This window comes from Alosa alosa, chromosome 18, assembly GCF_017589495.1.
Source record: "Alosa alosa isolate M-15738 ecotype Scorff River chromosome 18, AALO_Geno_1.1, whole genome shotgun sequence".
Taxonomy (NCBI): domain Eukaryota; kingdom Metazoa; phylum Chordata; class Actinopteri; order Clupeiformes; family Clupeidae; genus Alosa; species Alosa alosa.
The window spans coordinates 8617613-8630031 of record NC_063206.1 but is presented as its reverse complement, the minus strand read 5'-3'; the positions used below and the strand labels follow the sequence as shown (position 1 = coordinate 8630031).

General features: G+C 40.9%; 1 protein-coding gene across 3 annotated transcripts in view; it reads right to left on the bottom strand.

Moving 5' to 3' along the window:
* The window catches only part of rgs7a (regulator of G protein signaling 7a), a 49818-nt gene that overhangs the window by 14378 nt on the left and 23021 nt on the right, over positions 1–12419 (bottom strand). For all 3 annotated transcript variants that reach the window (XR_007196516.1, XM_048270006.1, XM_048270005.1), the window contains exons 3-4: positions 6643–6739; positions 4148–4198 (exon numbers count right to left, since the gene is read on the bottom strand). Coding sequence is in view for 2 of the 3 variants with exons in the window: in XM_048270006.1 (XP_048125963.1) it covers positions 4148–4198; positions 6643–6739 (148 nt within the window). In the remaining variant the exon portion in view is untranslated. The remainder of the gene's footprint in view (positions 1–4147; positions 4199–6642; positions 6740–12419) is intronic.

Sequence of the window (12419 nt, the reverse complement as noted above, 5' to 3'; positions counted from 1 at the left end):
GAGTATTATTAAAAATGTTACAAGTATGCAAATGCATATGTTTACGGGCATTTAGGTTTTACTGTGTTGTTTTGTTGTAAAGACATGCAAGGCATTCTGGGCCATGTAATGAACAGTGGTCGGCAGCACTCCATAGGCTACGTATTAATATGAATAATAGAGAAAAAAACGAGCTGGTAATCGCTCATTGAAGAGGGAACTATGATAAAAAGATTGTTTTCCTAAAAGCATGGGGTTGACGAAAGAATAAACAAGCAATGTCACGTTAATGTTAAATAGCCTACCTATCTGAACGCTAGGTAGCAACGTTGTATTACATTTCACTAGTGTAGCCTACTTGAAATACGGTGTGAGATTCACAAGTAAGGAAGGTGCAAATATTATGTAATTTATCATGGGAAATTATTGGAAATGTTATTTCTTGTTTATTCTTGCAAACCACACACATCCATTCGAATCACACGTTACACATTTAATACTGAAAGACTATCATTTCGTTTATTTGATGTCAAGCCTAGCAACACAGCCTTCAGAGCAAAGATTCTAGAACAGGGCTTCAGAGAGACACGCTTTTGAGTTTGTGGCCAAGAACCTAAAATATCGGTTTCCATGTGCTGGATGGTGTCGTCCTTTATGAAAGTAAGTGTTTTATACAGTTAACGTTACAGACATAATGAGTCATGTTGTAGTGGTCAACATAAATGTGCCCCTTCTGTTATTAGAATGCTAAGCGGAGAAGCATGCTAAGCAGAGATTTAGTATCATTCATTTCTTGTGTGGCTAGCTATAGGGAGGAGATGTATGTTGCTAATTGGGATTTATGTTGTTTAGCGTAATGCCATGGTCATTTGATATGAGATGCTTGCACTCGTAACTTCGTCACGTGTAACTTTAGGCTATTTTTTTTACTAACAGTAATTCACGAAGCACTTTAGCCCTAAAAGTACAGTAGCACCTACGTCTGTGACAGCTTAAGGAACTTGCATTGTAGGCATAACTAAGGGATGCAATAACACCACCAACAACCAAAACTAGCCTACTCATTGTCAACATGTACATGAAATGTAACGTTTCATGTGGATCAAATTAAAATGTTTTCTTTGCAAACGTAAGCATAGGCATATGGTGACAGATTAATTTATTAATGCTGCTGTGTGAATCACGGTAAGCGCGAATGAAGTGGCCACTTCTTAATGGGACCCACTGTATGGAAGTGGGATAAGTAAAATAGAGATGTTTTAAATAAGATAAGGTTAATCAGAATTCTACGATATGCCCGCTTGACAACGGCAGAGATAGAACTGGCCTTTGGCCATAGCAACCATCCATTTAGAACGACTGGCCTTCATAGCAACCAAAGATCTGAGCTGTGTTGCAATGTGAGGCAAAGTATAGAAAGGTGATGAAACATACAGAGACAGGTCAAGTAATATAGTGCAATGTAGACAGTAGTATACAGTTGATTTACAGACGGTGGTTTAGAGTAATATGAAGTATTCCTTTATTCTGAGATAGGCTACATCAATAGGCTCTCAAAACAACCCCAGGCTCACAAAACAATCCCAAACAGACATAACGGTCTTTATAGAGCAAATCCATATAGATTATTTGTCAAATAAACCAGTAAAACATAATTTGTGGGATGGAATATATAACATTCACACTCATAGCTCATATTTTTTTAAAATAAATCAGTGAAAAAGTATCCTGACAAACAAGTAGCTTTTTAATGCCTTGGTCATATTTCATAATTTCAATTCCTCTGTAGGTTACCTGATAGCCCAGTTTGAGAGGCGCAAGACACGTGACATTATTTATTTTTGCAGCCAATCACTGCTGTCATTTTATTTTATTGATTTGATCTCAGTCATAGAAGCTAAATTCGAAGGCAGGCCAAAGGTAAAATCCAACAAATCACATTCAACCCAAGAAGCCAATAGTTGAATAGCCCTCTCCTAGAGCTTTTGGGATATTGCCACTGCTCCAACACTGAAAGGCACCGTTACAATGCCTGGATCAAGCCAGGTTCAGCATAGCGTATGCCACTGTCTGCTCACGTTGCTGACCGGACCAGGGCAAGCACACTTTCGCAGTTCCCGCCGGAAATGCAGTCTAGTTATTATTATAACCTCTATTTAACCAGGTTAGTCTTATTAGATAGAGATATAAAATCTCTTTTCAAGAGAGTCCTGGCCAAGATAGCAGAACAAATAGTTACACATCACAATCACAAAACAAACACAAAAGAGGCAAAGACAACTCAAGTGCATTCCAGATTAAATAAAAGTGCCATTAATTAAAACATTTGCACTGGATGGACTCTGGTTCTATGGCTTTAACAACACCTTTAAAATAATTTAAGGAAATTAGACACTGTAGTTTGAGTGTTTTCTGTAGTTCATTCCAAGCAGAAGGTGCAGCAAACATGAAAGCATTCTTGAACAACTCTGGGCTTGAGGTACATTCAATAAAATAGTGTTCTGAGACCTTAAGCCATAAGTACTCTGTGTAAAAGAAAGAAATTCAGATATGTAACATGGAAGCATGCCTATAATGCCCTTATATATGAAGATATAGAGGTGAGTAAGTCGGTGATTTGACAGAGAGGGCAAATTCACTGTGGCGTAAAGTGTACAGTGATGAGTGAGGGGTCTGGAATTTGAAATGAACCTTAAAGCTCCATGATGCACAGCATCCAACATCTGAAGACACTTTGATGGGGCATTCATGTACAACAGATCACCATAATCAATAATAAATTAAACAATAATAAATCCATTAAATTATGGAGCTGTGGCCTAGATAGAAATGCAACCCATTCCAGTTCAACTGGTAATATTCTAGCTAAGGAGGAGCTGGACCCCCTATGCTAAATAATACAGCCCAGTCAGCTGAGACAGGAGGAGCCCAAGGCTCGTATCTATCTGAGATAGAGACTTGTGTGGAGCGAGCAGCACAAATAAAACAGCTCTCTCTAGGTGCTCCTTTTAATGGCACTGAGCACACAGAGGCTCGTCTTGTCCTTGTCACTGATAGGGCAACAGAGACAGGAAATCACTCTTTTAATTTCAGGCCGTCCTTGAGAAACCTGACCTCATTCGCTGCCTGACAGAAGAGCGTCTCTCAAAGAAACATAAATGTGTGTGTGTGTGTGTGTGTGTGTGTGTGTGGATGTGGGGTGTGGGGGTGTGCTACACAGATGGAAAGAGAGAGAGAGAGAGAGAGAGAGAGAGAGAGAGAGAGGAAGAGAAAGGAAGCTGGAGATGAAGAGAGGGTGGGATACTGACGAGAGAAAGAGAAAAAGAAAGAGAGAGAGACAAATAGACAGCCACAAAGAGGTTGTGTGGGAACATGTTGAGTCAGCTCCGTGCAGGAGAAACTTGCCGCCATATCACAAGAGACACACGCAAGCGCAGACACACACACACACACACACACACACACACACACACACACACACACACACACACACACACACACACACACACACACACACACACACACACACACACACACACAATCACACACACGCACTAGCATCTCCACGATCCACCTACACACAGGCAAACAGAAGACACTCAAACAGAAACACTCTCACAGAAATACACAAAAGAGTGGAAGACATACAGTACAGTCATGCTAATATATGCACTCTTCTCCAGAGGTACAGCGCACACTAGAGCACAAAATATTCCAAGTATGTTCGTCTCTGCTGGGTATGGTAGCCTCAAATACTCTCCGTTACGTAACAGAAATCAATGCATCGCTCACCTTACCTGTCGAAAGAACACCTTTCCTGGCCTAAACATCTCAAAAGAGATGGAGACTATAAGTCCACTTAAACTACCATTAACCTCAAAGAGTTGACACTTGTGTGAGGTTCATACACGTACACACTGCTTTGTCTTTCCTTTCATGGATGGTTCTTTCCTGCCAGTAGGATGAGTGGGAGGTGTGGGTGCTTAGTTTGAAACTGAACGTATTCCCCCCTAGGCGCTTGTCAAGTGATTGTGATTGTGAAATCCTGAGGAGATGAGCCCTCATGCAGACATGTAGACATGTCTGTCACCTGCATTAGCCTTTTGGTAGACTGGAGGGCCTGTGGGGGAGTCAGTTAGTTCTGTGTGGAGAAAGACATTTGCATTACCTTGATCTTCGATGCTCAGGTTCTTCAGCATCCACTGGACAATATCAGAACCTGGGGTGGGAAATCACAAAAATCACAGAGAAAGATGGAACTCTTCAGCTGTCTGAGACTGGTATGCTCAAAGGATCATGTGTTTGATAAATAAATGATAATGACAGATGATCGTCTGTCAGAACCCCCCCCCCCCCCTCTCTGACACACAGATGCTTTTCAAGTGGAGGCGTGGGTGTTCAAATGCCAGCCCTGACAAATTATATGGATCACAATCTATTTCAAACCACCTACCTCTCCCCCCATTAGCTCAGATTATATGTTAACAGCCTCTGACTGAAAACGCTCTGCAACAACACAATCTCCTACACACACAGTACACCACATAACTGGGCATACACACAACCACACTCTCTCTATCCCCCCCACACACACACACCCTTGCCCTTTAATACAGTGACCGTACCAGTGCTCACAATATTTTTGTGTAAATGTTGCTGTGGGATGGCTCATGAATATTGAAGCAGAAGAGTAAGAGGATTTGCCCCCTTCACCCACTCTCTCTAGGAGGATGCCCCCTTCACCCACTCTCTCTAGGAGGATGTAAAGGACATTCTTTTTAACTTTGCACACAGCATATTCCAAACCAACTAGCTGCATCCAACACTGTCAGAAAATACTGCTCATATATTTGAAGCAAAATGTTTTTAAACAAATGGTGAGCACAAGTTAAGACAATGTCAAAACACGATTTCGAGAGTTAGCTTTGATTTCGAGAGTTAGCTTTGTTTTTCCAGTAAGCACTGTGACATTTTAACAAAGTTGAAACTAGAAATAAATTAACTAAATACACAAATTGGAATTTGGAGACCTGAACTGACCTTTGTCATCCAAATTAATTAAATCCCAACATTAATTTTATTTCAATCATTAATTAATTCACTTATCATTTTACCTAGATAAATTGCAAGATATTTGATAGAAGTGCTATCAATGTACATTACTATGTGCTAATCCCCCAGCCATTCTCTTTTATGGATTTCCACCTTTAGAAACCCCACTAAGCTCCTCTTGCTACAGAGGGCTTAGCTGGAGCTTTGACGGCTCTCATGGTACAGTAGACTCTCCAGTGCTGGTGCCGACCAAGAGGAGAATGGCTGCCGGTGTTTTATGAGGGATTGTTATTGCGGCACATGCTAATCTTCCCATGTCTGCGAGAGTGCTGGAAACCATTAGCAAAGTCTTTCTCATCCCAATCTCCCATTCCTCTCTTAGTGTCCCTGTCAGCACACACCGCCATTAAAACTTCGCCACTCTACACCCCTCTTTACTTACAAGTGGCCAGTTTGGACTCTGCATAAGGAATTGATTTAAACAAGAGTCGCAAATTCGCAATCCACACCAGGATTTAGAACATCTAAACACTGGCACTGCTTTGACAAAGAGTAATTGGGAGATGTCTAACATTCATGAATCTACGACGTTGTGGGGATGCAACTCAGGCACTGTTTGAGGAGACAGCTGTTTTGAGGACACTGTTTGAGGAGACAGCTTTGTTTTCACCTGTAACCGGCTGCTCCAGACAGATGGCCCCCAGAGGGAGGACAATACAAAGAACACCACTAAAGTCTCACTGCCTGGGAATATTTCTCCCTGTCTGGAGCAGAGAGACCTAGTTACGTGAATCCCCAAAGCCGAGCCAAAGATGGCGGTAGTCTCTTACTGGAGTAAGCAGGCCAGCTTTCAGCGCACATTTGGCCTCTCTCTGAACCGCCAAAAGACCTGGGGAGAAGAAGACCCTGCTCTCTTTCAAAGAGCTCCCCTCCTATCTCCCAAGATGCACTTTTACCCCGACAGGAAGCTTGCTTAGAACTCTCTTCAGTTGCAGTGTCCCAGAGGGGAACTCATTTCCAGAGCATAACTCAATCACAGACAGGGCTGGGAAGACATCTACAGTAGAATATGTATCTGTTTCTTTGCTGCTCTGGGTGGGTACTTTACATCTGCTCTAACACATGAAACATCGGCGATGGTACACACTTAGGAATATTGATCCAACTCAGATCAGCTTAGAAGAACTTCTTCCTTTACAAAAAAGGGAGATGTGAAAAGAGAGAAAAGAAAATGTGAAATAAAACACCACAAATTTGCTTTTGTACTCTTTGGCAAAAAGGTTCTTGTGTATAGTAATGGGGATGTCAAGATAAAAAGGAGAGTCTGCAAAATAACATAATTTGTTGTTTGTTCAGAAATAAGTAAATCCACTGAGAGAGTTTCAAACTAAATGTAAACATTTGAGAATATGTGTGCAAATCCTGGAAGCAAGTGTTAACAAATGGCAGTATGTTTAAGCCTCCTTGCTGCGTATGTGAAATGAAGACTAGATGACTAGCACACTTTGAGTACATGGTGAGTCTATGAGCTTGAATGGCTAGCTAGGAAGTGACTCATTGAGTCATTCTTTCTGCAGCCATTTTATTTCTCTAGAGGAAGTGGTGTCATACCTGAAAAGACACTGGGAATCTTGGTTAGAAAGCTCTTCACTGTGCGTATCGGTATTCCATTCTTCTCCTCCTGCATGCGGGCTATCACATCCTCCATCTGTGAAGGATGCAAAGGGGGGGATAATGGACATTAGAATTAAAAATGAAAGAAATCAATGAAATATTCAATGTGACAGAGATGTGACACAATCAAATATTTAATATAAAGGAGAAAAACATGACTTGGCACTTTAAATTACATACTACTTCTAAGAGTGAAGGATTGTATAGTGCAGTCAGGTGTATCACAATAAAGTTTTTTTATAGTTTTCTGTATGCACACATACTTACTCTATTGATTCATAAATGTGGTTCCTTGCGCTGTAAGTCTTAAATGAAATGATAATTCTTTGCAGTTGCCATCCTATGGCACATCCTGCATTGGACCCAACTTACACTTTACATGTGACAACTCTCACAATGTGCTACACATTGCCTCTTACACAATACAAAATGTCAACTAAATCTGTTGGTTGACATTAGCTGTCCGGACAGGTGTGTGAACACAGAAACTATGCAAGCACAGGTTGAATTAGTGTGCTGGGAAACAAACTACATTTTACCAAACCAATTACACTTTACCAGTTACATCACAAGTGCAACCTGCATATTAGACCAAGGCATCATCACTGGCATTTCATTTTGAATCTGACTGCCCATAAACAGCACACAAAAATCAACGAGCTGTGGCTGTTGTATATGCAAGTCAATCAGGTTATCTTGCCTATGCAATTACACTGTGGCATCATTATACACAGTCATTAGTTTTACTTGTCACTGTGATCAGATTTCTTGTCCCAGATAACATGCTGTACATGCACAATAAAGAAATAAAAAACATCACAGTCCTGCAAACACACGGTACAGACTGCACTAACACCTACAGTCTGTAGGATCCAGTCACGATGTGAGCCAGACAACCTCTAGCTCCAGACATTTCCTAGAGTTTTCTGTCATCCCTCACATCTCCCCCTGTTCATCCCATCCAGGGCCATGTTTATAATCCTGTCCACTACATGAGGCAGGCTGCAGCATGCTCCCTAGCCAGACAGTAATTATAGCATCAGCCTTTTAAGGCAGAATTAGCCTGACACTCCCATGTCAACCCCCAAATTAATCTCTTAAAAACTTTCTGGGAACTGACCTGACTGAGACGATGAGCTATTGTAGTAGGGACTGACATGGATACTATACTGACCTCATTAAAAATAACCCTCGGTGAAAAGAACATAATCTCTGCAGGAATGGATCTGTGAATCATCTGTCTGGTCCCAGGAGGCAAGCCAGAGTTTCCAGGAACACACCATACTTCACGGATGAGCGCCAAGTGTGATATTAAATAATTTCCTCAACCATGAACACACACAGAGAAAAAAAAAAGAAAAGAAATGACTCTACTGCCTGTCCCAGCTGTTGTCTAAATATGAATGCATTTTCTATCAACTCACAACACTGTGTTAGACAGAGAAAATAACCATGTGACAGTTGATGTGCCCTGGTACATCTGGGAAGAGATGGATAAAGCTATTCTGACACGCAAGACTTTACAGCCTTTGCTTGAAGGGATTCTTGAGCGATATCAGCGGTAGGTAGGACTAAAAAAATGCATAGAGGATGAGGTAGAACGAGGAAGCAGAATGGAAGAGAGGAGAAAAAAAGAAAAGAAAAGAGGAGGCTGAGCTTTGAGGCTTTCATTGGCATCTGACTAGAATAGAAGAGTGAGTCAGAAGACAACCAAGCCCAGATATGTCATCTTCACTGATCCTCACTGTACTGCTTACACCACACATCTCACTCCTCGCACTCTCCTCCACTATGCAACATTATATCTAATAAATGGACAACATGATCTCAACACCTCTATACACACTCAACATTTGACTAAGTCATCACAATGCTGAGGATTTGTATATGGCTAAAGTAATGTAGGGTAGAGATCTCAGATCAGCAGTACTGTTATAATGTAGTGGGAGTTCAATTGAATCCAAAATGTTTTGCTGCTACCTTGGCAGTGTTCTAGAGCTTGTGCAGAAAAGGACAGAGAAATAATGATGCAAAGCCAGCGACAAAAATGCTCACAGTGGTGGAAAAGTAGGGGTGACATCACAGGGCTCTGGAGGACAAAAAGGTGAAGAAACAGAGGGCAGAATGAACTCTGACGTGAGTGCCTTCCATAATCTCAAACCACATATCACAGCATCGGAAAAAAAGAAAGAAACATATACTTTTTGAGATGAGATTACATTTAAAAAAGCATAGCCTCAGTCAGCAACCATTACTTAATACATTTCCAAAGAAGGAACTGAAATATTGTGCTCCTCAAACCACACACTGTACCAGTTCTGACTCGCGAGAATAGTTCTTGCATTTGTTATTTTCTTATCAAGTCTACAAAGAGTCATGCAGGTGCCTCGGGGCCAAACAAAACGCAGAGTCTGGGGAAGTGAGCGAAGCAACCTTTTCATTTTTCATCTCAAGACGGAGCACGATCCACACTCAGCTGCTAGGGGATTACTGAGGAGACAGACACTTCCACAGCTCACTTCTTCACTTCAAAACTTTGCTGATTAGTCCATGGGCCAGACCAGATACCGGTACCATCTGGGTGGGCAAATTCTAGTTGTGATTTTTTTATACCTACACATCCCTAGTTTATGTTTTGATATGATAGACCTCTGAGATTGGTAGCTTTTTAGTGGTTATCTAATCACCTAATGAAGTAAACCACCCTCTAATATAAATCGCATTTTAGATGCCGGGTGCATATCCTGGTTGAAGCCATGGTTAAGACACTTGTCAGTGTTGTATAATATTGGTATAAGTTTGGTATCATCTTAAAGAGTACATCCTAAGCTTTTATTTAAGCACATTGGTGAAGCCCTCCACAATTTCCGCTTACTATAGACTTTCTTTATGCCCTGTGGCATCAAAGAATATTACAGATACAAAAGACAGAAACTGAAATACTCTCTGGACTCCAAGGATTCTGGAAATGTATGCTTTACCCATACTACCTCATTGTTGGATGTGATTTCAGGGCAAAACTAAGAAGGATGACTTAGCACATGGAACTTCTTTGGTTTGTTAGGTAGATGTGTAATTGTGTTATATTGTCATGCCAAGTGTACATGAGTGTAAATGTAACATTTTGGCTACAGCTACATCAGGTAGCCTATGTAATCTAGCTAAGTGTATAAGTTTAAATGGTAAGTAAGGTCATACGTTTATAACCATGTTAGGGAGTACACTCCAGCAGCATCTTGCACAAAATAAAGTTCTGTGAGAATTTTGGTATGAAAGCAAGCCACTATGCTAGATGCCTCAAGGGGACCCTGATGGTTCATAAAAAGCATGGTGGCACTCTGGGAAATGGTGCGGTCAAATAGTTTTGACATATTTAGTGCTTTCGTTCGAACTGCCATTTTCGCGACACTTTAAAATCGATGTTGTCATTCTGTAGGCATTATGCTCCAACAGGGTTTTATTTGGATCACACTGACTGGTATAAGACCTCCTGCATCACTAGCATGTTTATTTGGCAATATATCAACTACTTCTTGAGCGAATAGCCAACAAGTGATTTTTTTAACCAGCGTTTTCGCTGTCCGCAGTTCACTAAAGTTTTTTCACAAAAAATTCTGACAACATAGTGATAATATCACAACTTTTTTTGTGCTATTGCTGGTTAATTTGATATCAAAAGCTTATGATTTGTTTGATAAACACTCTAGATATTCTACAAAATGTAACCCTACCCCCTAATTTCTAAAATATGTCAACATTTTTATTTATCCTTTGTCAATGTTCATGTATAATTTAACTAAACGTTTCAATGGATACTTGAAGCATGGACATGCGATGATCAAGTGAGGTGTTCCATGTACTTTAATGATTACATGATATGTGATTTGGATCTTGGACCTTTGGATCAATGACAACCACAGAAAGTTCCTCAGGTTTGCCTTTCGAGGTGTGGGCTACGAGCCCTCCCATTTGGCATTGCGCTCAGCCCTCACGTCTTTGTGAAGGTCACCGAAGAGGCTATAGCTTCCACTAAATGTCTGTGTTTGGCTGCCACAGATATATCCCTAAAGCACCCCTACAACCAGGCGCTAATGAGCAATACGCAAGAAATATGGAAAGTATAACTACTCCTCTTTACTGTCCAAGAGGATATGATACACTAAACGTTGTCCCAAGTCTTCTTTTTTACACTCATTTATCATAAGGGTCCATAGTTATACACACAGTACCAACGTCAGTAGTGTTTGGAAAGAATATCAACAACACTGTTTAAGGAGACTTGTTGTCCATCTCTCTCAATGTACCTATTAAATCCTCCTCTCTTGTCTGCAATTCCCACAGAACTAGACTGAGCCATAGTTTAGAGACCGACATACTGGCCAGTGCTGTTTTGTGTTGCACAACCTTGCAGTGCATAAACAGAAAACCCCCTGCAAGCCAATACAAGCAACAGAAAGTCGAGTTAATGGTGGTGCATGGGGCCATTAACATCAAACAAGCAACACCAAAAAGCAGTGTTTAAACAGCCAACCTGCGGGGAGTGAGCGTAATTGCCGGACACATAACACAGCCAACCAATGAAATGCTGGGAAAGAGATCTGTCTGAAGACTGAAAAACAAATTACTTGTAGAGTGAACATAACACCTCTAATCTCATATATGGTATAGATTATTAAATACCATATGTTGTGCTGCAAGTGAGCTATAACCACCAAAATGCGCCAGCCAAGAAAATGCTTTTATCTTCACAGCAATACAGCAAACCACAAATTGTATCACTTTAAAAGGGGATTGCAGATCAAATAACTATGAGCAGAGCAGAAAGCCATGGCCTAAATCATATATGTTGACTGTGTTTTCCAAATTACAAGAGGGATCATGCAACCATATAACTACATCTCTTTATCATACATTCCAGTTTCTGGACAAATGACAATGTGAGAAGAATGTACTTCTTTCTTTGCATAGAAACCCTCTCTTAGACCAAAACAATCTGTCCTCTCATCACAGTAACAGCGAGACAGTGACAGAAAACAGTAAACCTCAAAAAAAAAACTCTAAACCTCAATGTCCTGGGTGATTGTACAACTGATATTTGATTTGTCAGACAGGGCTATGGGAAAATAGCCATATTTCTGTAATGGTCCTCAGTTTAGTTTTGGTTGGCTTAGCTTTTCTTGCTTATATTAAATGTGTAGTGTCTTTCTATGTCACATAAGCTATTTTATTTCAGATTTCCTTTACATTTACATTCTGCTTTGCTGTTTTGTTTCTCGTTTCTCTGAAGAACAGAACTGGGATATGTTTACCTGTTTAGTGTCTATAAAGGATGGGCCATTGTGGGGCTTTTGCATGTTAGCTATCATAAAAGGAAATGATGGCCCAAAACAATTTTACACACAGCTCCTGTTCCTGTTCCCTCGCCCCTCTGTTACTATGGCAACCAGTGGAGATAGTGATGACGCCATTGCTCACATCTCTATGTCACCCTTAAGGACACAGAAACAAGGAGAGACGGCCACCGTGAGGGGGGGGCTGCTGGAGAAAGTTATTGTATTATGAAGGACAAATGTCGTGGCAGGGGAAAAAAAGACAACTGAATCATTTTGATTCATGCAGCCCTCTTCTGCTCTACACAGTGCGCTCCGTGCACACACTCTGAATCTCCGGAACTCCTCAAAACTTCCCCCTCATCCTCTTCAAACCTTTGTGAT